At 42.5% G+C, this 27,331-nt stretch overlaps 1 protein-coding gene across 1 annotated transcript in view; it reads left to right on the forward strand.

Moving 5' to 3' along the window:
• Nucleotides 1–887: 887 nt before the first annotated feature.
• LOC137355539 (hepatic lectin-like) overlaps nt 888–27,331 on the forward strand; it is a 29,675-nt gene continuing 3,231 nt past the window's right edge. Inside the window, exons 1-6 of the mRNA XM_068020783.1 lie at nt 888–1,034; nt 1,695–1,814; nt 8,463–8,537; nt 18,537–18,608; nt 22,340–22,473; nt 24,897–25,006. Coding sequence (XP_067876884.1) covers nt 947–1,034; nt 1,695–1,814; nt 8,463–8,537; nt 18,537–18,608; nt 22,340–22,473; nt 24,897–25,006 — 599 coding nt within the window. The 5' untranslated portion in view covers nt 888–946. The remainder of the gene's footprint in view (nt 1,035–1,694; nt 1,815–8,462; nt 8,538–18,536; nt 18,609–22,339; nt 22,474–24,896; nt 25,007–27,331) is intronic.

Below are 27,331 nucleotides of genomic sequence, written 5' to 3' on the forward strand. Positions count from 1 at the left end.
GGTTTCACAGGTCGGCACAACATCGAGGGCCGAAGGGCCTGTACTGCGCTGTAATGTTCCATGTTCTATTGGTCGGGGTGCCGATGGGAAGGGGTAAAGGTCAAAGTTACTGAACTTTGGAGGCGGGAAAGGGAAAATTCTCTCTATTCGCCTTCTGAGGGGAGGAAAGGCACAAATGGCCGGAAATGCCATTGGGAGATGGGGTGGGAAAATGCATTCAAAGATCGTGTAATTCTGTTTTGTTGCAACGTAACTTACCTGACCCTTTAATTTTTAAATGTCCAGTAAGGGCTGTAAGCCTCTTAAAAATGGCACCGGTGACTGCGCATTGGCGCCGGACTCCATTGCCTACGATGGCTCGCCTGCCCCTTCCCCGTCATCATGGGGGGGAGGGGGGTGGGGGTGGGCGCTGTGGCAAATGAGTCCCTGTGTTTGAAATCGCAGCAGCTCCATGATGTGGTGCCCAATAGGGCAGTGCGCCTTTAGTCTCTTTTTTTTATTTCAATTCGGGTTTCCAGACATTGGATTAAAAAATCATCATTTCACATAAAGCTCGTTTTCGTGACAGGAACCTAACATCACTTGAAATCATTCTCTTTAATGGCACACTTATTGTCCTCAATAGCAGCCCAGATACTGAAGACCACTTTCACTCATGGGCTCCGACCGACAGCGAATATCTACAAACACTGAGAGATCGATATCAAACCCCTGCCAGTCTGAGAGCATGTTTAGGCGGGAGTGCCTGACAGACCCCTCAAGTTCAGGGCATTGCCATTTCAACTCATCTGCAAAAAACAGAAGTGCTAGATTATCTTGGCATCCAGCAAACATAATTTATAGTTGTGGTTGTTGTGAGAAGCACTGAAAGTGCAGGAAGAGGAACTGTTTCTCTAAGCACCTCTCACATGCTCTTCACAGTCAAAAATTTCCTCCAGCTGATAACATGGAGCTAAACGATTATGAAAATATTGATGACTTGCATCCTGGTCGATTCAAAGGAGAGAGAAGAAAACAGGAAGAGCTGAAGCCAGGTACACATCTGTGATCTGATCATACTGTGCAGGCTGTTCAATTTGAGTTAATTTACTAGGAATTCTTTAAGAGCTTCAGATCAATTATCGACAGTGTAAAGGTCATTTCTCGTTGTCAGGAGATTCCACTTCTTCAGAAGAACTGATGGATTTTAGAGCTGAAACCTTTGTGACCATCCCTTTAACCAATGGTGATGTTAACAAGTAGTGAAATAAAGCATTGGAGTCAGGAAAATGCCATGACCAGCATTACTGACTCACGCTGAAGTCAGTGAGGAACAGTTTGAAGTAAAAATGCTGGATAAGGGCTGGTGAAATATTGAAGAAATAATGAGGACTGAGATTTTTATTTTTGTACTTTGCAGATTACCGGAGTAAATGATATTTTGTGTCCGTTGTTTGTAACTGTGCATAACTTGCAGTCATTTCAATTTCCTGCTCAGTTTATATCTTCAACCTGCTGTTAATGAATACTCTTGAATTGAGGAAATGTGTCTTTGTTTGGCCCAACTGTGCAAAGTTTAAAATAGTCCAGTGCTGACAACAACACTCGGCTCCTCTGCCTCTTCTCCAGGACCGAATGAGAAAGGGTTTGCAGTCTTTTTCACAAGACGCTTTCCTCTAATCCTTTCATTGATGACTTTCTCTTACACTTTACAGAACCTGGAGTCCAATCAGCAGAGCCTGTCCATGGAAAATGGTCACCTCTGGTCATTTACATTATCCTGGCTCTCTCCATTCTGCTGTCTGTAGTGATGCTCAGCACTGCAGTTATACTATGTAAGTTTTGAGACATTTTAAACTATGGAACTTATTGTTGTGAATTTTGCGGTGATAGTTAACAAAGAAAATTCAGAGAGGGGCATAAATTAACATGTATTAATAATGTAGGTAATATTAATTCAGTACTGGCGACTGAGGAACAATAACACTTAAAGTGATCCTGACTGAGTTTATGGAGCTGGTCACTAAGCAATCCCATATCATGAGGATAAACTCACCAATCTAACAGGGAATTTGGCTGACACTTGGAGGGGGTGATTTTTGTTCCTCCAATTCCTTGGGCAGTAGTGGGAGCAGAATAGTGTTTCTTTTACAGTATTACCCAATACCATGCCCTGTCGCAATCTGATAGCCCAACCTTTGCTGATTTTGAGAAGGTAGAGTGAGCCATTGATGGCAGCCATGCGACCACACGTAAACCGCTTGTCCCTCCTCACGACAGTTCTCCTCTCCAGACACAATAGCTGCATCCTCCATCATGGTGCCGATCAGGCTGAGTGGAGTGCAGGGTGCCGTGACATCGAGGGAGAATTTTATGCTCTCCCCTGCAGTGGGTTTGAAGGTGGGAAGAGCATAAAATCGCATGGGGCCACATTCCCTCCTCCGCCAAAATTAAGTCTGGGGCAGCTGGGCCTGTGAATGGCCTTCCTGCCCCACTGTCAATAGAGGCCCTTAACTAGGCAATTAATGCCCAATTAAGGGCCTCATCCCACCATCGCTGCAATTAGACCTGTCGCCACATAGGAAGCACAGGGCAGAAAACAGTGCAGGTTGATCTCTGGCTCTGGGGTTGGGGTTGGGGGGGAATCCCCCCTTAAAAGGCATTTAGTTCCTGAATGAGGGACACAGCATCGGGAAGAGGGGGCCCGCTGAGAGCCACCCCTCTGTCCTTGCTGTCGACCCCCCTACACACCCCTCCCCCATGACCCCCACCCCGCACAACTCCTCCTGCCTTGACCTACCTGTGACCTGGGTCCAGCGATGCTCCTGGGCCTCGAATAGTTGCTCCACCGGCAGCAGCCACCACCTGTGCGGTGGCGCTGCTTAGTGGGAGAGCTGCTGGCCTCTGATTGGCCAGCAGCTCTCCAAGAGCGGGACTTCCATGGCGGGGTCCCTGATCCTGTGGAAGGCCCTCCGCTGTCCACTTAAGTGCTTGATTGATACTAGATTTGGTGGGCCATCTGCAGAAGAGGCAATGCGGGGTTCTCGGCATCACTTTATCCGCACATTGTGACCCCCGTCTACATTATAAAATCCCAGCCCTCGTGTCTTGTTCTGAACCACTGGAAGTGTTGACATATTTTTCTAGGTGAACATTAACAGAAAAGGATAAATGTGAGAATTCTGTATTCAAACAGAGCTTCCCTTATAATCCAGAACCGTGTGGATAAGGCAAATGGGACTCAATGCAAATAAATGTGAGGAAGAGGATTTTCAGAGGAAAATCAAGGAATGGGAATGCACAGTCATGGAAAGATCAAAGGGTCTAATGAAAGGAGACACTGGGTTCAAATACATAATTCACTGAAACGTCATTGCAGAATGAGAGGACGTCAGTCAGCTCTTGTTGGCTCTTTGCCAGAACACAGTCACTTCCCTCCTCTATCGCCCTGTATATCACTCTGCTTCAAAAGAGTATCACTCCTCTCCTCTATCGCCCTGTATATCACTCTGATTTAAATAAGTATCACTCCTCTCCTCTATCGCCCTGTATATCACTCTGCTTTAAATGAGTATCACTCCTCTCCTCTATCGCCCTGCATATCACTCTGCTTTAAATAAGTATCACTCCTCTCCTCCATCGCATTGTATATCACTCTGCTTTAAATGAGTATCACTCCTCTCCTCTATCGCCCTGTATATCACTCTGCTTTAAATGAGTATCACTCCTCTCCTCTATCGCCTTGTATATCACTCTGCTTGAAATGAGTATCACTCCTCTCCTCTATCACCCTGCATATCACTCTGCTTTAAATGAGTATCACTCCTCTCCTCTATCGCCTTGTATATCACTCTGCTTGAAATAAGTATCACTCCTCTCCTCTATCGCCCTGTATATCACTCTGCTTGAAATAAGTATCACTCCTCTCCTCTATCGCCCTGTATATCACTCTGCTTTAAATGAGTATCACTCCTCTCCTCTATCGCCCTGTATATCACTCTGCTTTAAATGAGTATCACTCCTCTCCTCTATCGCCCTGTATACACTCTGCTTTAAATAAGTATCACTCCTCTCCTCTATAGCCCTGTATATCACTCTGCTTTAAATGAGTATCACTCCTCCCCTCTATCGCCCTGTATATCACTCTGATTTAAATGAGTATCACTCCTCCCCTCTATCGCCCTGTATATCACTCTGCTTTAAATGAGTATCACTCCTCTCCTCTATCGCCCTGTATATCACTCTACTTTAAATGAGTATCACTCCTCCCCTCTATCGCCCTGTATATCACTCTGCTTTAAATAAGTATCACTCCTCTCCTCTATCGCCCCGTATATCACTCTGCTTCAAATAAGTATCACTCCTCTCCTTTTTAGCCCTGTATATCACTCTGCTTTAAATGAGTATCACTCCTCTCCAAATGAGTATCACTCCTCTCCTCTCTCGCCCTGTATATCACTCTGCTTTAAATGAGTATCACTCCTCTCCTCTGTCGCCCTGTATATCACTCTGCTTTAAATAAGTATCACTCCTCTCCTCTATCGCCCTGTATATCACTCTGCTTTAAATGAGTATCACTCCTCTCCTCTCTCGCCCTGTATATCACTCTGCTTTAAATGAGTATCACTCCTCTCCTCTATTGCCCTGTATATCACTCTGCTTTAAAAAAGTATCACTCCTCTCCTCCATTGCCCTGTATATCACTCTGCTTTAAATAAGTATCACTCCTCTCCTCTATAGCCCTGTATATCACTCTGCTTTAAATAAGTATCACTCCTCTCCTCCATTGCCCTGTATATCACTCTGCTTTAAATGAGTATCACTCCTCTCCTCTATAGCCGTGTATATCACTCTGCTTTAAAAAAGTATCACTCCTCTCCTCTATAGCCCTGTATATCACTCTGCTTTAAAAAAGTATCACTCCTCTCCTCCATTGCCCTGTATATCACTCTGCTTTAAATAAGTATCACTCCTCTCCTCTATCGCCCTGTATATCACTCTGCTTTAAATAAGTATCACTCCTCTCCTCTATAGCCCTGTATATCACTCTGCTTTAAATAAGTATCACTCCTCTCCTCTATCGCCCTGTATATCACTCTGCTTTAAATAAGTATCACTCCTCTCCTCCATTGCCCTGTATATCACTCTGCTTTAAATAAGTATCACTCCTCTCCTCTATCGCCCTGTATATCACTCTGCTTTAAATAAGTATCACTCCTCTCCTCTATAGCCCTGTATATCACTCTGGTTTAAATAAGTATCACTCCTCTCCTCTATCGCCCTGTATATCACTCTGCTTTAAATAAGTATCACTCCTCTCCTCCATTGCCCTGTATATCACTCTGCTTTAAATAAGTATCACTCCTCTCCTCTATCGCCTTGTATATCACTCTGCTTTAAATGAGTATCACTCCTCTCCTCTTTCGCCCTGTATCTCACTCTGCTTTAAATGAGTATCACTCCTCTCCTCTTTCGCCCTGTATCTCACTCTGCTTTAAATGAGCATCTTTTGGAGAAAAAGTGATATAGTGGCCTCTGCCTGAACTATTCCCTGTGTCAAATCATTCCCTGCATCAAGAAACCTCTCCCACCCTCCCTCCTACCCTTTCTCTTCGCTCACTCCTCTCTCTCTCCTACCCTCCCTTTATCCGCTCTCCTCATTCTTTCCTACCTCTTCGGTTACTCTTCACTCTCTTGTACTCCCCCTTTGTCCTCTCTCCTTACTCTCTCCTGTCCTCTCTCCTAACCTTTTGTTTTACTTCCTCCTCACTCTATCCTACCCTCCTTCTACCCTCTCTCCTCACACTCTTAGTGGCAATTTTAAATTGATGATACCTTATCACTGACTCCCCAGCATGAGGAAATTCCCTGAAGTTCCTTCTCTATTCAAGTTATACTCTTCATAATTTTAAAGATCTCTATTCAATGTCCTCTTTGTCTTCTCTGCTCTAGTGGAAATAGTCCCTATATTTCAAGCCTCTCCTCATAATTATAGCTTCCTATCTCTAACATCATCCTAGTGAATCTAAACCGAACGCTCTCTATGCTTTAATGTCCTATCATTAATGGGATGTTCAAATAGTAAACAGATCTTCAACTATGGCCTAATCATTGCCTTGTCTGAGTTTATTATTTCTTATTTTTCTCCTGTCTCTCATTATACATCTGAAGATGTTATTGACCATCAAGGAATTGTGTTTCATTTACAACCCTTCACTGTCTTCCTATTGCATGCATAGTCCCATTCCTCACCATTACCATCCCAAACTGCATCACATATGCAGTAGGCCTCAACCATTTACAATCTATATCAATGTCTTGGATGAAGGGACAGAATGTATGGTTGCTAAATTTGCTGATGACACAAAGATAAGTCGGAGAGTAAGTTGTGCAGAGGACATAAGGAGTCTGCAAAGGGATATAGATAGTTTAAGTGAGTGGTCAAAGATTTGGCAGATGGAGTATAATGTGGGAAAATGTGAACTTGTCCACTTTGGCTGGAAAAATAGAAAAGCAACATATTATTTAAACGGAGAGAGATTGCAGAACTCTGAGATGCCGAGGGATCTGGGTGTCCTCGTGCACGAAACACAATAAGTTAGTATGCAGGTACAGCAAGTGATTAAGGAGGCAAATGCAATGCTGTTGTTTATTGCAAGGGGAATGGAAAATAAAAGTAGATGTTTTCTACAGTTGTACAGGGCATTGGTGAGACCACATCTAGAGTATTGTGTACAGTTTTGGTCTCCTTACTTAAGAAAGGACATAATTGCATTGGAAGCAGTTCAGAGAAGGTTCACTCGACTGATTCCTGGGATGAGAGGGTTATCTTATAAGGAAAGGTTGGACAGGTTGGGTCTGTATTCATTGGAGTTAAGATGGATGAGAGGCAATCTTATTGAAACATATAAGATCCTGAGGGGACTTGACAGAGTGGACGTTGAAAGGATATTTCCTTTTGTGGGAGAGACTAAAGCTAGGGGCCACAGTTTAAAAATAAGAGCTCTCCCATGTAAGACAGGGATGAGGGCAATTTTTTTTGTCAGAGGTTGGTGGAACTCTCTTCCCCCGAGAGTGGTGGAGGCAGGGTCATTGAATGCTTTTAAGGCAGAGGTTAGACAGATTCTTGACAAACAAGTTACTGGGGGAGGTAGGCAGGCAAATGGAGTTGAGTCCACAAACTAATCAGTCATGATCTTACAGAATGGCGGAACAGGCTCGAGGGGCTGAATAGCCAACTCCTGCTCCTAGTCCATCTGTATGTATGTATGTAACCAATCTCCTAACCAGTTCAATAACTTGCCTTCACTTCATGAGCTTTAACTCTAGCTAACTGTCTCTTATGTGGAGCCTTATCAAATACCTTCTGGATATCCATATAAACTACATCCTCAGACATTCTCCTGTCTACTACTTTAGTTACTGCACACAAAATTCAATTTGTTTTGTTAGACAAGACATCACTTTACAAATCAACGTTGGCCCACTCACATTTCTCTAATTGCTCTCACTTTGTCCTTAATTATAAATTCCAATAAATTCCCCACAACAGATGTTAGATTAATAAGTTTATAATTTCCTGGTTTCTCTCCCTCAGCTCTCATCTCACACTTCTCCACATTGCATCTGCCTCCTGTCTTCCCATTTCACTGACCTCTTTATGTCCACCTGATATCTTTTACATTCTACTTCACTCTTTGCTAAATCACTACTTTTCAGTCTTCAGTTAATCTGGGATTGTTCTCTCCAGGAACAAAATTCAACCCAGCTCTGGTCCCTGGGTCACCACTTCCAACCCTTCTCCAATCTGACTGACACCTATTAAACCAAACCCTTTGTTTCCAGCACAGCAACTAATTTTCTATCCATACTTCTACAGTGGAAGTTGGGAAATGGCGCAGTTGGCCAGGTGGGTGTGTACAGGTGGCTCACAGCAAAGGAGTCGTAGTAGTGACCTGACTAAGGTCAAGTCCTCTGCTCTTTTCTCCATGGCTCAGCAGTCCTGGGTTTTCCTCTTGAGTTGCCTCTAAGAGCCTCCCATTTTTTAACTTCCATGAAAAATGAGCAATATGACTCGTGTAAAACTAGATGAGGTAGTTTCCCATTGCTTTCCTCACGTGTACTTTAAAGGAAACAAAAGTCTTCTTCTCAAAGGATCCTCCACTTGTAAGCAACCGCTGTCCCTCGAGGTTCTAGCTCTCGTGCCATCATCACCGACTCGCTGGTTCTGCTGTTGGCCAAGGCTGATAACCCTGAGCACGTGACTCTTACATGGGCCTGGTGCAACTTTCAAAAGGATAGGGACGACCATCCCCTGGAGTCACAAATGACCCTGCTACCCTTAGAGGAGTTGGGAGAAGAAATGGAGCTTGGGGTGGGAACACAAAGGTTAGTGTCACCATGTGATTTTCTCCATGACGGACAGGAGTGGGTAATCTAGTCCATGTTAATGTGTGAGAATCAAATCCTTGCTTCCATTTCAGTTTTACAGATTTTCAGTGGAATGAAGACGTTGGACGCTGATTTCAAGATGGAACTTTCCCAGTTGAAGAGTAATGGTGAGTATGAAATCCCAATCTGACAGATCATTGAGTCTCCAATCTAGAGAGTTCTCTCATTTTTCAAATCGTCTGGCCATTCTCTAGACACCCATTCTGAGATCGTCTTGTTCTCCTTTGGAGTCTGGAGGGTTCGAGCTCCCCCTGTGGAAGATACAACAAAGGACAATGGTCCTGTTTGGGTGAAAGTCGCTGAAATAAAAATTCTGTTTTTGCTCTGGGTTTGTTTTACGATTGAAGCTAAAATCTTGGTGGAAATGTTGGACATTTTAAACACCCTTGCTGTGTGAGATCACCCGCCATGTGACTGCCATGAGGCAATCCCCCACTACGTGCTGTCACCCTTCACTGTATGGCATCACCCCCTCAGCCTCCACAGCTATGAAGCACTACTGGGAGATGGTCTGATTTTTTTGTCCAGTGGATGAGACGATGCCCATGTGGACTGCTTTGTACTTTTGTCCTGGATGGTGTTACGATCAGGTGAGGAGGGGATCAAACGGCTCCCCTCTTGTCCCTCTCCTTGTTTGACCACAACATGGTTTATTTAGTTTAAACAATGGATGAGCTTACCATTCAATGAGTGTTTAACCCTTTTAGGTGCTATGATCATAAAAGAACCAATCGGACAGGTTCTCCTGAGTTTAAACAAGAAAGAGGTTTGTTTATTGTACTTAAAATCAAACCAAATCTAAGTAAAAATAATAAACTACACTCCAACTCTCTCTCACACACACACACACTTGCATTTATTTTACAAAGTTAAAAAATTACAAACATGCTGCTCCTCACTCAAATTTTCACCCAGTTTCAGTAAGTGTCTCCTTAGATACACCCAAGACCCTAATTAATGTCCTCCACCTGCATATGATTAAACATAATTAAGATCTGTCATGGTGGTGACATTGGGAGGAAGCCGAGAAGGATTATCCACTTGGCACTTTTGGTTGAAGATGGTTGGGAACCCTTCAGCTTTGTATTTTGCACTCATACGCTGAGTTGCACTATTGCTGAAGATAGGGATATTCATGGAGTTTCTTCCTCACATTAATTGTTTAATTGTCCACCATTGATGTCTGGATATGGCAGGATTTCAGGGTTTTGATCTGATCCGTTGGTTGTGGGGTCTGTTAGCTCTGTCTATAGCATGCTGCTTCCACGGGTTAGCATGTATGTAGTTCTGTGTTGTAGGTCTGCTTCATGATGATATGCAAGCGGTGATCCTCAGCAATGGATCCATTACAGACCCCTTTGTGGTGATGATAGGAGTTAAATAAGGTTGTGTCATCGCCCCCAACTCTCTTTCCAATCTTCCTAGCTGCCATGCTCCGTCTGACTAGAGACGAGCTCCCTGCTGGAGTGCAGCTTATTTATCAAATGGACGGTAAACTATTTAATCTCAGACGACTCCAATCAAAAACTAAGACCACCCCAACTTCAGTCATTGATATCCAATATGCTGATGATGCTGCAGTAAGTACTATATCGGAAACGGATTTTCAGAAGTTCTGATGAAGGGTCACTGACCTGAAACGTTAACTCTGCTTCTCTCTCCATAGATACTGCCAAACCTGCTGAGTATTTCCTGCATTTCTGTTTTTATTTATGTAAGGGAAATTATGTTTGGCAAATCTGTTAGGTTTTTTTTGAGGATGCAACTACTGAGAAGGATAAGGGGGAACCAGTGGATGTAGTGTATTTGGATTTTCAAAAGCATTTGATAAGGTGCCACACAAGAAGTTATTAGACAGATTCGGACTCATGGGATGGGGTTAATATATTAGCATGGATTGAGGATTGGTTAATAAACAAGAAACAGAGAATAGGAATAAATGAGACATTTTCGGGTGGCCAGGTTGTAATTAGTGGGGTCCCACATGGATCAGTGAATGGGCCTCAGCTAATTGCAGTCTATATTAATGACTTAGATGAGGGGACTGAATGTAATGTATCCAAGTTTGCTGATGATAAAAAGTTAGGTGGGAAATTAAGTGGTGAGGAGGACTCAAGGAGGCTGCCCAGGGATATAGACAGGTTGGGTGAGTTGGCAAGAATATGGCAGATGGAATACAATGTGGTGACTTGTGAAAAATAAAACTGCAGAATATTTTTTGAATGGTGAGAGACTGGGAAATGTTTGCATTTAGAGGGACCTAGGTGTCCTTATACATGAATCACAGAAAGTTAACATTCATGTACAAGAAGCGATTAGGAAAGTAAATGGTGTGTTACATAGAAACATAGAAAATAGGTCAGCAGTAGGTAATTCGGCCCTTCGAGCCTGCTCCGCCATTCATTATGATCATGGCTGATCATCCAACTCAGTAACCTGTTCCCGCTTTCACCCCATATCCTTGGATCCCTTTATACCCAAGAGCTATATCTAACTCCTTTTTGAAAACATTCAATGTTTTGGCCTCAACTGCTTTCTGTGGTAACGAATTCCACAGGCTCACCACTCTCTGGGTGAAGAAATTTCTCCTCATCTCAGCCCTGAAAGGTTTACCCCGTATCCTTAGACTATGACCCCTGGTTATGGACTCCCTCGCCATCGGGAACATCCTTCCTACATCTACCCTGTCAAGTCCTGTTAGAATTTTATAGGTTTCTATGAGATCTCCCCTCACTCTTCTGAACTCCAGCAAATGTAATCCTAACCGACTCAATCTCTCCTCATATGTCAGTCCCGCCATCCCAGGAATCAGTCTGGTAAACCTTCGCTGCACTCCCTCTATAGCAAGAACGTCCTTCCTCAAATAAAGGAGACCAAAACTGCACACAATATTCCAGGTGTGGCCTCACCAAGGCCCTGTATAATTGCAGCAAGACATCCCTGCTTCTGTACTCAAATCTTCTCGCTATGAAGGCCAACATACCATTTGCCTTTTTTACCGCCTGTTTCACCTGTATGCTTACCTTCAGCGACTGGTGTACGAGAACACACAGGTCTCGTTGCATATTCCCCCTCTCAGTTGATAGCCATTCAGATAATAATCTGCCTTCCTGTTTTTGCTACCAAAGTGGATAATCCAACATTTATTTACATTATACTGCATCTGCCATGCATTTTCCCACTCACTCAACTCGCCCAAATCACCCTGAAGCCTCTCTGCATCCTCCTCACAACTCACCCTCCCACCCAGTTTTGTGTCATCTGCAAATTTGGAGATACTACATTTAGTTCCGTCATATAAATCATTAATATATATTGTGAATAGCTGGGGTCCTCGCACCGATCCCTGCAGTACCCCACTAGTCACTGCCTGCCATTCGGAAAAAGACCCATTTATCCCTACTCTTTGTTTCCTGTCCGCCAACTAATTTTCTATCCATCGCAATACATTACCCCCAATCCCATGCGCTTTAATTTTACATGCCAATCTCTTATGTGGGACTTTGTTGAAAGCCTTCTGGAAGTCCAAATAAACCATATCTACTGGCTCCCCCTCATCAACTCTACTAGTTACATCTTCAAAGAATTCTAGTAGATTTGTCAAGCATGATTTCCCTTTCATAAATCCATGCTGACTGTCCGATTCTACCGCTGTTCTCCAAGTGCTCTGCTATAAAATCTTTGATAATGGACTCTAGAATTTTCCCCACTATTGACGTCAGGCTGACTGGTCTATAATTCCCTGTTTGCTCTCTACCTTCCTTTCTTAAATTGTGGGGTTACATTAGCTACCCTCCAATCGTTTTATTTTAGAGATACAGCACTGAAACAGGCCCTTCGGCCCACCAAGTCTGTGCTGACCAAGAACCACCCATTATACTAACCCTACAGTAATCCCATATTCCCTACCTACACTAGGGGCAATTTAAAATTGCCAATTTACCTATCACCTGCAAGTCTTTGGTGGTGGGAGGAAACCAGAGCACCCGGGGAAAACCCAAGCAGTCACAGGGAGAACTTGCAAACTCCACACAGACAGTACCCAGAATTGAACCCGGGTCCCTGGAGCTGTGAGGCTGCGGTGCTAACCACTGCGCCACTGTGCCAATCTGTAGGAACTGTTCCAGAGTCTATAGAATCTTGGAAGATGACCACCAAGGCATCCACTATTTCTCGGGCCACTTCCTTAAGTACTCTGGGATGCATACCATCAGGCCCTGGGGATTTATCGGCCTTCAATCCCCTCAATTTCCCGAACACCAGTTGGATATGTGGAACATTCCTTGTTCCAGTCCTACTCAGCACCCTCTCTCACCTCTTTTTCTGGTACATTGATGACTGTATTGGTGCAGCTTTCTGCTCTCACCCTGAACTGGAAAATTTCATCTTTGCTTCCATCATTCTCCCACTTCACATGGTCCATCACCGACCCTTCCCTTCCTTGACCTCCTTGTCTCCATTTCTGGGCATAGGCTATCAATGAATATTCACTGTAAGCCCACTGACTCCCACAGCTACCTCAACTACACTTCCTGACACCCCACTTCCGTAAGGACTCCATTCCATTCGCCCAGTTTCTCCATCTGTCGCATGTGTTCTGATGATGCAACCTTCCATACCAAGATTTCTGATATGTCTTCCTTTTTCCTCAACCAAGTATTTCCCCCCACTGTGGTTGACAGGGACTTAGACCCTGTCCATCTCATTTCCTGTGTTTCTGGTCTCACCCCTTCCCCTTCCTTCTAGAACCATGATGGGGTTCCCCTCATCTTCACCTTCCACCTCACCAGCCTCCGTAATCTAAGGATCAACATCTGTCATTTCCGCCACCTCCAGCGTGATGCCCCCACCAAACACATCTTCCGCTCCCCTCCCCTGTCAGCATTCCGAAGAGATCATTACATATGTGACACCGTGGTCCACTCCTCAATCACCCCCAAAACCCCTTCCCATGGATCTTTCCATGCAAGCGCAAGAGATGCAACACCTGTCCCTTTACCTCCTCTCTTCTCACCATCCAAGACTCCAAACATTCCTTCCAGGTGAACTAGCGACTTACATGTACTGCTTTCTGAAAATCGGGACATTTTGTTGAAGCTGATTTTCTTCATTCTTCTCATACAGTATAAATTTGTTGCTTTCTCTTACATTTGTATTCTTGTGAATTGTCCTGATGAGTGCAAGACGAAAAGCTTTGACAAAATGTCTCTGTTTTTAGCAATACTCAAGTTCTGTACTACCAAATGACTATTTGTACTGCTTTCGCTGCTCACTATGCAGTCTGCTCTACACTGGGGAGACCAAAGGCAGACTGGATAACCACTTTTCAAGTGTGATCCCGAGTTTCTAGTCACCTGTCATTTTAGTTCTCCACCTTGCTCTCACACTAACCTCTCTGTCCTTGGCCTCCAGCAGTGTTCCAATGAATCTGAGTGTAAGCTTAAGCAACAGCACCTTATCTTTTGATTAGGCACTTTACAGCCTTCTGGACTCAATAATATGTTCAACAATTTCAGACTGTAACCTCTGCCCCATTTTTTTTCCTTCTTCTTTGCAGGTTTTGGTTTTAGTCTCGTTTTTCTCTTGTTTTTGCTTTCGGAGGGCAGCTGTCCATCACAGAGTCATAAAGTCATTATGGCACAGAAGGAAGCCATTCCGCCCATCTAATTCATGCTAGCTCTCTGTAGAGCAATCCAATCACTCCCATTCCCCCAGACTATCACCTTAGGCCTGTAAGTTTACTTCCCTCAAATGCCCATGCAATACTTTTGAAATCAGATTATAGGAACATAGGAAGATAGGAACAGGGGGAGGCCATTCAGCCCCCCGAGCCTGTCCCACCATTCAATGAGATCATGGCTGATCCGCGGCCTAACTCCATATACCTGCCTTTGGTCCATATCCCTTAACATCTTTGCTTAATAAAAGTCTATCTATCTCAGATTAAAAATTAACAACTGTTCTAGCTTCAACTGCTGTTTGTGGGAGAGAGTTCAAACTCGACCACCCTTTGCATGAAGACATGCTTCCTAACATCTCTCCTGAACAGTCTGGTCCTAATTTTTAGACTCTGCCCCCTAGTTTTAGAATCTCCAACCAGTGGAAATAGTTTATCTTTATCTAGCCTGTCTTTTCCGGTTAATATCTTGAAGACTCCCTTAACCTTCTTAATTCTACCAAAAACAGGCCTAATTTGTGTAATCTCTCCTCGTAACTTAACCCCTGTAGTCCAGGTATCATTCTTGTAAACCTACATTGCACTCCCTCCAAGGCCAATATATCCTTCCTAAGGTGTGGTGCCCAGAACTGCTCACAGTACTCCAAGTGGGGTCTAACCAGGGTTTTGTACAGCTGCAGCATAACCTCTGTGTCTTTATACTCCAATCCTCTGGATATAAAGGCTAGCATTCCATTAGCCTTTTTGATTATTTTTTGCACTTGCTCGTGGCATTTTAAAGATCTATGCACCTGAACCCCCAAGTCTCTTTGGACATCCACTGTACTTAACCTCTTCCCATTTAGAAAGTACCCTGCTCTATCCTTTTATGGTCCAAAATGGATAACCTCACACTTGCCCGCATTGAAATCCATCTGCCAGAGTTTTGCCCACTCACCTAGTCTGTCAATATCTCTTAGCAATTTTATGCTATCATCTAGACTGTCTACAATGCCGTCTAACTTTGTATCATCAGCAAATTTGGATATATGACTATGCCATCATCCAAGTTGTTAATGAATAATGTGAATAATTGAGGCCCCAACACAGATCCCTGTGGGACACCACTAGTCACATCCTGCCAATCGGAGTACTTACCCATTATCCCCACTCTCTGTCGCCTACCACTCAACCAACTTCCTAATCGTGTCAATAATTTGCCCTCAACTCCATGAGCTTCTACCTTAGTTAACAGTCTCTTATGTGGGACTTTATCAAATGCCTTCTGGAAGTCCATATAAATAACATCCATAGACATTCCCCTGTCCACTACCTTGGTCACCTCTTCAAAAAATTCAATGAGATTTGTCAGGCATGACCTTTCTGTCATGAATCCATGCTGGCTGTCCCTGATTAACTGAAATGTTTCCAGGTGCTCAGTCACCCTAACCTTGATTATAGACTCCAGCAACTTGCCCACTGCAGATGTCAGGTTAACTGGTCTGTAATTTCCTTGGTTCTCCCTTTCACCCTTCTTAAAAAGAGTAGTGACATGTGCAACTTTCCAATCCAGAGGGACCACTCCTGAATCTAGGGAACTCTGAAAGCCTGTAGTTAATGCATCTACAATGTGCTCCCTTACTTCCTTTAACACCCTCGGAAGGAAACAGTCAGGTCCTGGGGATTTCTCACTCTTTAGTTCCATTAATTTCCTTGTTACTGATTGTTACTTAACGTTAATTGAATTAAGTCCCTGTCCACTATTGGCTATTAATTTTTTGGGACTTCTGGCAAGTTATCCTCCTTTTCAACTGTAAATACTGAGGCAAAGTAATTGTTCAACAAGTCTGCCATTTCCCCATTATCAGTGACAATATCTCCATTTTCAGCTTTTAGTGGGACTACATTGCTCTTGACTATCCGTTTTCCCTTTATGTAACTATAAAATTTCTTATTGATTTTGAAGTCCCTTGCAAGTTTCCTTTCATAATTTCTTTTAGTGGCTCTAATAAGCTGCTGTGTGACCCTTTGCTGGTCTTTGTATCGATCCCATTCGGCCGGATCTGTGCTGCGTTTTGCATTTTTGTAAGCCATTTCTTTTTGTTTTATGCTATCCCTAATCTCTTTAGTTGTCCATGGCTGTTTTTTCTGTGAAGTGGAGCTTTTTCCTCTCAGGGGTATATATTTGCTCTGTATTTCGTTAAATGTTTCTTTAAATATTCTCCACTGTTCTTCAGTCGTTTGACCCATTAACAGATCTACCCAGTTTACCGTGGACAGTCTCTGTCTCATCCCAGTAAAGTCAGCCTGACCCAAGTCTAAAATTCTAATAGTTGATTCGTGCTTTTCACTTTCAAACACTACCTTGAATTCGATCATGTTGTGATCACTATTTGATAAATGTTCACGCACAGTTAGGCTACTAATTACATTTGGCCCATTACTCATAACTAAATCTAATATTGCCTGTCCCCTGGTTACATCTAGGTCATATTGCTGTAAGGAAACTATCCCGGACACATTCCAGAAATTCACTACCTTTCTGACAGGTGCTAGTCTGCCTCTCCCAATCTATGTGTAAGTTAAAATCCCCCATTAATACTACTCTGCCTTTGTTACACACTTGATTAATATGTACATTTATACAATTTAACACCTCAGAACTGCTACCAGGGGGTCTATACACAACACCTATTACAGTTTTAGATCTATTTTTGTTCCTCAGTTCTACCCACAAGGTCTCCACTGGATGCTTTCCCCTCATTATATCCTCCCTCATCAATGAGGTGATATTATTTCTAATCAGTAAGGTTACTCCACCCCCTCTGTCATTTTCCCTGTCCCTCCTGTAAACTTTATAACCAGGTATATTTAGTTCCCAGTCCTGACCATCCTGCAGCCACGTCTCCACAATGGCCAACACATCACAATTTTCCATTTGAATTTGCGCCTGCAGTTCATCTAGTTTATTTCTTACACTCCTTGCATTTGTATATAGAACTCTTATTTGGGCTATATCCCCTAACCTGTCCCTCAGCACTGATGCTTTATTCGCCTGTTTATTATTTCTCTCTTCTGGTTTAACCAGTATACTTCTTGCAGTTTGGTAACAATCAGCCTCACCACTAACCTGCACTCCTACCTTCTCCTTTAACTTCCTGTTTTTCCATGTAACTGAACCCCCCCCTCACTATTTAGTTTAAAGCCCTATCTACAGCCCTAGTTATGCGATTTACCAGGACTCTGGTCCCAGCATGATTCAAGTGGAGCCCGTCCCATCAGAACAGCTCCCTCCTTCCCTAGTACTGGTGCCAACGTCCCACAAATTCGAACCCATTTCTCCCACGCCAATCTTTGAGCCACACATTTAACTCTTTAATCTTATTGACCCTTTGCCAATTTGCTCGTGGCTCAGGTAGTAATCTAGAGATTATTACCTTTTTGGTTCTGCTTTTTAATTTAGCTCCTAGCTGCTTATATTCCCTCAGCAGAACCTCTAACCTCGTTCTACCTATATCGTTGATACCGACGTGGACCACGATAACTGGATCTTTCCCCTCCCACTCCAAGTTCCTCTGTAGCCCAGATGAGATATCCCCGAACCCTGGCACCAGGTAGGCAACAGAGCCTTCAGGACTCTCGATCCTGGCCACAGAGAACAGTGCCTATGCCCCTAACTATACTATCCCCAATTATGACTACATTTCTCTTTTAACCCCCCACTTGATTGGCTCCCTGTACCACAGTGCTGTGGTCAGTTTGCTCATCCTGCCTACAGTCCCTGCTCTCGTCCACACAGGGAGCAAGGATCTCGAACCTGTTGGACAAGGACAATGGCTGAGGCTCCTGCAGCACTACATCCTGGATCCCTCTACCTGCCTCACTCATAGTCACACCCTCCTGTCCCTGACCACTGGCCGAATTCAAGGTATTTAATGTAAGGGGTGTGACTGCCTCCTGATACACAGCGTCCAGGTAACTCTCCCCCTCCCTGATGTGTCACAGTGTCCGAAGCTCAGACTCCAGATCATCAACTCTGAGCCGGAGTTCCTCGAGCAACCAACACTTGCTACAGATGTGTTCACCAGGAACCACAATGGGGTCCACCAGCTCCCACATCATGCAGGCCCAGGCCCTGCATCTCTGTTTTATTTAATTAGATTTTAATTTGTTATTTACATTTCAGACTGGTCTTTAGTTTTTTTTAATCCACTTTAGTCTTTAGTTTAAAATAGCTTAGAAATCAACTGTTTGCATAAAAGATTTCCTAACCTCCCCCTTCATTGTGCTGGTGATCATCTTCAATTAATCTCAGAGTTCCCAACTCAGCAACCAGTAGAATTACATTTTCTTGATTTCTCCTGTGGAAAAAATCGCTCATCGTTCAAAAACAAAATTGATCTTGCTCTACAAACTGTGTCACATGATCTAAAGTGTTTTCCTCTTTCAGTTACAAGAATGTCTGAGGAGACAAGAAGCTCACTCACTGAACTCGGGACTAAAATTTCACAGCTGAAGGAGCGTAAGTTAAATAATCTTCAAAGAGGCCTTTAATCTCCAATTATTCATACTGGAAACTATCTGAATGTTGACACTGGAATCAGCTGATTGATAATACTGTACAGCTACTCATCACTGACTCCAGTTACTATATACATTTGTATCCTGTGTGATCAACAAACAATTCAGAACAGTAAGGAGATGTAGATTCTTTTTTCACTTGCTATATGGTAAATAGTTCTGATTATTTCATGACATATTTTTAATTTAGAAAAGAGGGGGATATTGCTTTATGTGCTGCAGTATTGCTTTAAGGGACATATCTGACATGGGTGTCCATCAGCAGACAGGATGTGATGCACAGACCCTTGTGACCTCAAAGCACTTGCTGCAAGCAGCCACAGGAACAACAATGTAAAGCACCTTCCCAGTATTGGTGTGTGCAGATCAGTATCTTCAATAAAAGAGCCTACCTTTTGGATTCACTGATCTTGCCTGCGTGATTGGTGTTTCCGCATTACAACACAAAATGCAACATGCTGAGCAACACCTGAGCACATCTCATCACTACAGTCCTCGCTTCTGCATAGCACTGCCTCCTTCTAACACTAGAGCCTGATCTCTCCCAATTTCAGATAAATGGACATTCTCTCAATCCACTGCCTAGCCTATAACATGACAACATATTTCTCGTGTTTGACCCTACACCAGCATGCCAATACTCATCACCAAATGAGTATCCATGTTCCTGTACAGCTTTAACCTCAACGAAGAGCAAAGCATGAAGTCGGCATTTTAATACATTGGAGTCCAAACTTAATACACACCAACCTATTCTTTCTTAACGCAGTGCTTCCTGTGGGACCACGTGCCTTTCTTTCACTCATCCCAATGCTGATAGGATCATAGGATTACAGGGCAGAGGAGCAGGAGTAGGCCATTCAGCCCTTCGAGCCTGCTCTCCCATTCAAACAGATCATGGCTGATCATCTACCTCTACTCCATTTTTCCCCACTATCCCCATATCCCTTGATGTCATTAGTATTCAGAAATCTATTGATTTCTGTCTTGAGCATGTTCAACAATTAAACAACACAGCCCTCTGGGGGTAGAGAATTCCACCGATTCACCACCTTCTGAGTAAAGAAATTCCTCCTCATCTCAGTCTTCAATGGCCTGCCCCTTGTTCTAGACTCACCAGCCAGGGGAAACATCCTATCAACATCTACCCTGTCACGCCCTGTAAGAATTTTGTAAGTTTCGAAACTCTAGTGAATACAGGCCCAGTTTCTGCATCTCTCCTCATAAGACAATCCCACCAACCCTGGTGAACCTCCGTGGCACTCCCTCTATAGCAAGTATATCCTTCCTTAGATAAGGAGACCAAAACTATACACAACAATGCTTTATACAACTGCAGCAATACATCTTTACCCCTGTACTCAAATCCCCTTGCAATGAAGACCAGCATACAATTTGTCTTTTAATTGCTTGCTGCACCTGCATACTAGCTTTTAGTGACCCATGAACAAGGACACCCAGGTCTCTTTGGATAGCAACACTTCCCAACCTCTCACCATTTAAGAAATACTCTGCCTTTTTGTTTTTTTCTACCAATGTGGATCACTTCACACTTATTCACATTATATTCCATCTGCCATGTTCTTGCCCATTCACCTAGCCTGTCCAAATCCCCTTGAAGCCCCTTTGCATCCTCCTCACAACTTACATTCCCTCCTAGTTTTGTGTCATCCGCAAATTCAGAAATATTATAATTGGTCCCCATATCCAAGTCATTTAACCCCACTAGTAACAGCCTACCATCCTGAGAATTACCCATTTATTCCTACTCTCTCCTTTCTGTCTTTTAACCAATTCTCAATCCATTGCAGTATATTACCCCCATGTTCTCTAATTTTGTTTACTAATCTCCTGTGTGGGATATCAAAAGCCATCTGTAAATTCAAATACACCACATCCACTGGTTCTCTTATCTATGCTACAAGTAACATCCTCAAAAAACGTTTATCAAACATGAAATATCTTTCAAAAATCCATGTTGACTCTGCCCAATCATATCATTATTTTCCAACTGTCTAATTATTTCATCCTTTATAATAGATTCCGACATTTTCCCTACTACTGACGTCAAACTCGGTTTAACGTCACATCACAAAAAAGCATCAGACTTGATTTTTCTGCTCAAATCCTGGAGTGGGACTTAAAACCACAACCTTCTGACTTAAAATCAAGAGTGGTACCAACTGAGCCACAACTTACAACATTGTGTCAGCATTGTCCATCCAATGATCATTACCTATTCCTGGAGACCTCACTGGTGCCCGGACCAATCAATCTTCTTCCCTGACTGCTCTTTGCTTCTCTGAATGTTAAGGAACCACAATGTCTACTGTCCCCTCTGTGCCCACTCCACAGCTCTTTCCCTATAGCCCTGCAAGTGTGTCCTTCTCAAGTATTTATCCAATTCCCTTTTGAAGGTTATTTATTGAATCTGCTTCTACTGCCCTTTCAGGCAGCGTATTCCAGATCACAACAACTTGCTGTGTAAAACAAAAACTCATCTCTTTCTGATTCTTTTGCCAGTTCTCTTAAATGTGTGTCCTCTAGTTACTGAGGTGTCCTCCTGCCTATTGGGCCCAGTTTCACCCTATCTAACCTTTATTAAATCTCCCCTTAGCCTTCTCTGCTCCAAGGAGTACATTTGAGTTTCCACCAATGCTGCCTAACTCTATGAACATGGACTCCTGTTGTGGTGTCAGCTGTGACTCAGTCTCACCTCCAAGTCAGAAGGTCTTGGGTTGAAATCCTACTCTAGAGACTTGTGCACCCCCCCACCCCTCATAATTTTGAGACCTTTTATGAGGTAAAACACCTTTAATATGTGTCCTCCATTTAAAAGGCGAGATACCAATAACAGGTGTGGCTCCTATAACTAGTGTGTTACCATTAGCTGGTGTGGTCCCATTAAGAGACAGAGACATCTTTGACAAGTATAGTTCCTTGAAGTTCTGTGACACCTATAACAGGTATAGTCCTTCGGAGAGAAAGAAAGACTTGTATTTATATAGCCCCTTTCACAACCCCAGGACAACTCAAAACACTTTACTGACAAAACTGAAGTACTTTTTGAAGTGCAGTCATTTTTAATGTAGGAAATGCAGTAGCCAAATTGTGCACAGCAAGACCCCACAAACAGCAATGTACTATTGACCAGATAATCTGTATTTTTGTGGTATTAACTGAGGGATAAATATTGGCAAGACACCGAGGAGAACACCACTACTCTCTTCAACATATTGCCATGGGATCTTTAATGATCTTCTGGAGGGACAGACAGGGCTTCAGTTTAACAGCTCATCCAAATGTTGGGATCTCCAACTTCCTCAGTATTGCATTTAAGTGCCAGCCTAGATGTTGTGCACATGTCTTTGGAGAGACATTTAACCAAAAAAATCTTCTGACTCAAAGGTGAGAGAGCTACCCACAGAACCAGGGCGAACACCAGAGTGGTGTGGTCCCTTTAAGGGGTGTGACACCTTTAACAGACGTGGTAGACTTGGGAGGTTGTCACCCTTAGGATTTTTAATGTTGCAGGTCTACCATATAAAGAATAGCAGTAAATATGTCCCATGTGCAAAACCTTGGTGAATAAGGAGATTTGTGATCTGGTGTTGTGTCCCAGTTGTTGCCAACATGTATTTAAATATCTTCACAGTTCTGTCTCATTTCCAGATTGCATCCAATGGATCCCATTCAATCAAAAACTTCACTATTTTTCATTGAAAAAAACAACTTGGAAGGGCGCTCAGAGACTCTGTAAATCAATGAATGCCAATCTTGTTGTCATTAACAGTACTGAGGAACAGGTAGGAACTAATTGTACATTCTACTCACTGGCTGTTAACCTTCAGTTTAATTTACAGCAGATCATTTGCTCATTTGTTACTCTTACATTATAAATAAAGGGCTGAAATTGCTGAGAACTTGCACTCGTACAATGATGCATTAATAGCATGCACCATTATTTCGCTGTAAAGAATGAGAAAATAATGAAGCAACTGGGATATGCCATCGGGTAAATGGCAAGAGAAACAACTACAACATGAGGAAAAATTTGTGTACACAGCGAGTGGTTCGGCTCTGGAATTCACTGCCTGAGAATGTGGTGGAGAAAGATTCAGTCATGGCTTTCAAAAGGGAATTGGATAATAATCTGAAGAGGAAACAATTTGTAGGGTTCCTGAGAAAAGGCAGCTGAGTAATTTTTACAGAGAGCTGGAATGGACATGATGGGCCGAATGGCCTCCTTCTGTACTGTAACCATTCTATTATGCTATGATTTGTGCCATCCCATTGACTGATTCGCCCTAGCCTTTAAAAGCTTGTTCACGCCACTCAGGTCATTGTTGAAAGCAATGGCGATTGCCAATTTGTTGTATTTATGCCTGGATCTCTCCTCTGGTCCAATATTTCAAGTACATTCCCAAATAGCACATAACCTACATCAACCAGTGTCAATGTATCAATTAGCTAAATCCCATAAGGTTATATTTCTCTGTATAAAACTGCATTTGCCTTTTCTCTGCCCATTTATTGAGCCTGTCAAGACGTTTTTGCATTTGTGCACATTGATAGTCACCATTTTACTTCTCTGATCTGTAATCGTTTGCAAATTTAGACATTTTGGACCCAATTCCTTCCTCAAAATTGCTTGTAAAAGTTATAGTCATCAGTGTTCTCAGTGAGCTTGGTGGCACTTCGCTGATAACTGGCAGATACCTGCCCATCCACTACTACTTGTTGTTGCCTGCCAACCATTTACTAATCCATTTACTACATTCCCATCCATTCTATGGGCTTGTGTAGTAGCCTATTATGTGTCATAGGCCTTTGTTAAATCCAGGTCAATAACATCCACAATCTTCCCTAGTGAGTAGATCTACCACCTTCTCAATTAGTCTATCTCATGCCCTCAAGATGCTCCATTATCCCTCATTATACTTTCTGACACCTTCCCAAAGGAAGTAGGTTTTCCAAACTTTATAGGTCTTTAATAAGGGTTGTGCTTTGTCCCTTTGTTTGTTTGGAGGTGGAAGCTATGTTTGCTATTTTCCAATCCTCTAGGATTTATCTCTAGGAATCTCTGGAATTCAGGGAACTCTGAAAAATATTCAAGACAGTTCTCAGGAATGTATGAGCCAATTCCAGTGTGCTAGACATATTGCCTGATATTTGCCCGACAGCAAGTAGGGAGCAAGGGGGCTGTTTCCCTTCGGGTTTCCCTCAGAACTTACTGAGTTTAATGGCAGGGCATCACTGTGGGAGTACCCTAGCCACATGGACTTCAGCATTCAAGAAGAAGGATCATCCCCAGATTCTCAAAGGCAATTAGGGATGGACAATAAATACTGGCTTTGCCAGCGATGCTCACATCCCCTGAACGAGGACATTGAGAAACTAACAAAGATTCTCCCTCTTACTTTTAATTAGCTCTTGTCGCAACATGCAGTGAGATAGACATGCTTTAACTATCTCCTGTCATACACTACAATGTGATATAGATAGACTCATAATTAACATCTGTTACAGATTTTTTTTTCAATGTAGTTTGTTAGAATATTTTAAGATGATTTTTAAAAAAAATCAATCTATCCCAGCATTCCTTCCTTTTGGCATGTTTAATGGTGGAGTAAATGTGAGAGAATGGGAAGTCTTAATCTTGTCTCTCTCTACATATATATATGAACAACAGTCAATATGGAAACCACGGGAAGAGAATGAAAACATCCAGGTCTAGGGAGGAGAATAAACATTTGGCCAAAGCAGTTATTGCGCTAGAAACAAAACTTATGGCACAAAGGAAAGGCTAAAAGAAAGAAACCACGTAACCAAGCTAAAAATGCAGAGTCAGCCAAAGGTGTAAACTATGTATTATACAGGCCAAGGTTGTATTATAGGATAAGAATATAATGAGGGCTCCTTTAACTTTAGAGTGTCTTTAATGATCAGGAGCAAAGCAGCCATGCAGGGGCTCATGACATGTGTTATTTTCCTGCGGGGTTCAGAGCACATTCTCCAGGTAGTAGTACTACTGGGAACCAGATTGTCTTATTTGTATGTTATTTAATATATATGGAAGACCTATAATAAAGCTTATTATGAAACTGTTATAATAAACAGTCATGTGTGAATGGTAAGCAGAGTTATTGTCACCAGACTAACAACCTTTGTTGCACTGGTAACCACTAAAAAATTCACCAGCATCACTAAACTGTTATTTACTTGTCAGATATTTGTACAAGAGAATATAGAATATGATCATTGGATTGGACTCTATGACAGTATTGAAGAAGGGAAGTGGAGATGGGTGGATGGTACAGAATATGATTCAAATGCCACGTGAGTAGTGTTTTGCATTATACAATAAGATAATTTTCACTTTCACTGCCTGGGCAGTAATCCAGAGTGCATCACCTATCATATTGAATCTGTCCGAATTTTAGCTCATTCATTTCTGCCGTCAAGCTTTCTTTTAATCCCTTAATGCCATGTGGCATTACCTTCATCATGATTCCCTTCTCCATAAATCTCTGCTATCAAATGCTTTTAAATATCCATGAAAACAACATCCACTGCATTTCATTTTCCTGTCAGTATTTCTTCAAAGAATTCAAGAAGGTTGGTCAAGCATGACTTTCCTTTTAGAGGTTCATGGAATTCTCCCTGATTAACTCACGTTTCTCTCAGTGCTGAGTATTTCAGTTTACCAACGGAAGTGAGAATAACTGGACTGTAATTCCCTGGCTTGTTCCCGTCCCATTTCCCCTTCTCCATTCCTCTGGCACAATTCCCCAGTTCACAGAACTTTGAAAAATTATAAACAGGTCTTTCAGAATTTCTGTCCCTGCTTCCCCAGCGTCATTGATGGTCAATTGGTCCTCAGCTTTCGGTCAGTTCTCTAAGTACCATCTCTTATTGAGTAATAATCTCCATGATCTGTCTAACACTCTTCTTTAGGGCTATACCACTCCAACATTTACATACGCTTCGAACACCAATGTGCCTAGAAAAAGCCTTTTATTGCCTTTTATGTTTTAATTATTTTACTCTGACTCCCTCAGTCTTTCGAATCTCTATTGCGGCAGCTTTCCTCTATTCTATATATTTTGCCCAACTGTCTTCATTATCTGCACTGATAATGCTAAATGGACCTTTTTAAGTTATATAGAATCATTGAACCTTATAGTATTCAGCCCAACGGGTCTGTGCCAGCTCACTGAAAGAGCTATCCAATTAGTCCCACTCTCCCTGCTCTCTCTCCATAGTCCTGAAAATCTTCCCTTTCCAAGTATTTGTAAAATTCCCTTTTGAATTCAGTGAATCAACATCTGTTTCACAAGTTGACAGCCAGTTCCAGAGGCCTACTACTCTCTGGGAAATGAGCCACCTCCTGACATCGAACCTGCATCTGGCTTTATACAGCTTAGAATTTGACCCCGGTCCTCTCTAATCTATTTCATTGGAACAAAATAGTCAGCTGGAACACAATCTATTCCATTCAATATTTTATAAACTTCTATCAGTTCACTCCTAAGTCTTTGATACACTAATGTGTACAGTCCCAACTCTTTTAGCCGATCTTGATAACTAAGATGCTTTATACTGATTAATGTACTAGAACACCCAGATTGCTTGCTTTCTCCACCTTCTTTAATGCTTTTCCCTGAAAGGGGTATGTATGAATGTTGAGCATTCACCCTGCCCACATGCTTAACACTGCACTTTTCCAAGTTAAACATCGTCTGCCAGTCACAAGCCCAATCTCCAACACATTAAGATCTGCCTGAAGCAGTTGAGTCCTGACGCTAATTAGGGCTGCAATATAGGCTTGCTGATAGAGGGATATTTAGGGAGACAGGACATGGTTTCATAAAAAGGTCACATCTTATTCTTGAAGCAGTTTATGAAGATGGCGAATGAGGGAAGCCCAGTAGACATTGTATACTCAGACTTCAAAAAAGCTTTTGATAAAAGGTACCGCACAGGAAGTTTCTGTACAAGATTAAAGTCTCTTATTAGAGGTAATGAATTGAGAACTGTCTGGCAGATCTTGGTATCATCTGCAAATTTACAAACTGTGCACCCACCACCTTCATCTAGAAGATTAATAAAAACAATAAAGAATCACAGTCCCAAAACCAATCCCTCCAAACACCAAACACATCTATCTATTGCTACTTTCTGCCTTTGTCCTGCCAGCAAGCCTATATTGCAGCCCTAATTATTCCCTCAAGCATCTTTCTTATCATTGATGTCAAACTAATGGGCCTATAGTTACCTGGATCTGTCTTGTCACCATTTTTAAAGCTGGGAGGGCTAAATGAACAAACCCAGAGAGTGCAGTAAGCTATTAAATGATGTGTTGGGGCTCACACCGCATGTATCCCATCTCCCCAAAGACCCTAGGGTGGATAGCATTGAATCACTTTCTTGTTCAATTTTGATTTGTTACTTTAAGCACCAGAGTACACAGGCATCAACTGCAACAATATAGAATCAGGTCTTCTTTGAGACATCGCACTTCATGGTTCTAGTATGAATACAGGGTGCTTATTGAGCTCACATTACATGATCCAAAATGAATAGTCAGGCAAATCACACTCCACAATCCAGCATGAGTAACAAACAGTGGTTCACTCAACTCTTATACTAATTCTACCTTTC

Source organism: Heterodontus francisci, chromosome 43 (assembly GCF_036365525.1).
Source record: "Heterodontus francisci isolate sHetFra1 chromosome 43, sHetFra1.hap1, whole genome shotgun sequence".
In the NCBI taxonomy this organism is placed as follows: Eukaryota; Metazoa; Chordata; class Chondrichthyes; order Heterodontiformes; family Heterodontidae; genus Heterodontus; species Heterodontus francisci.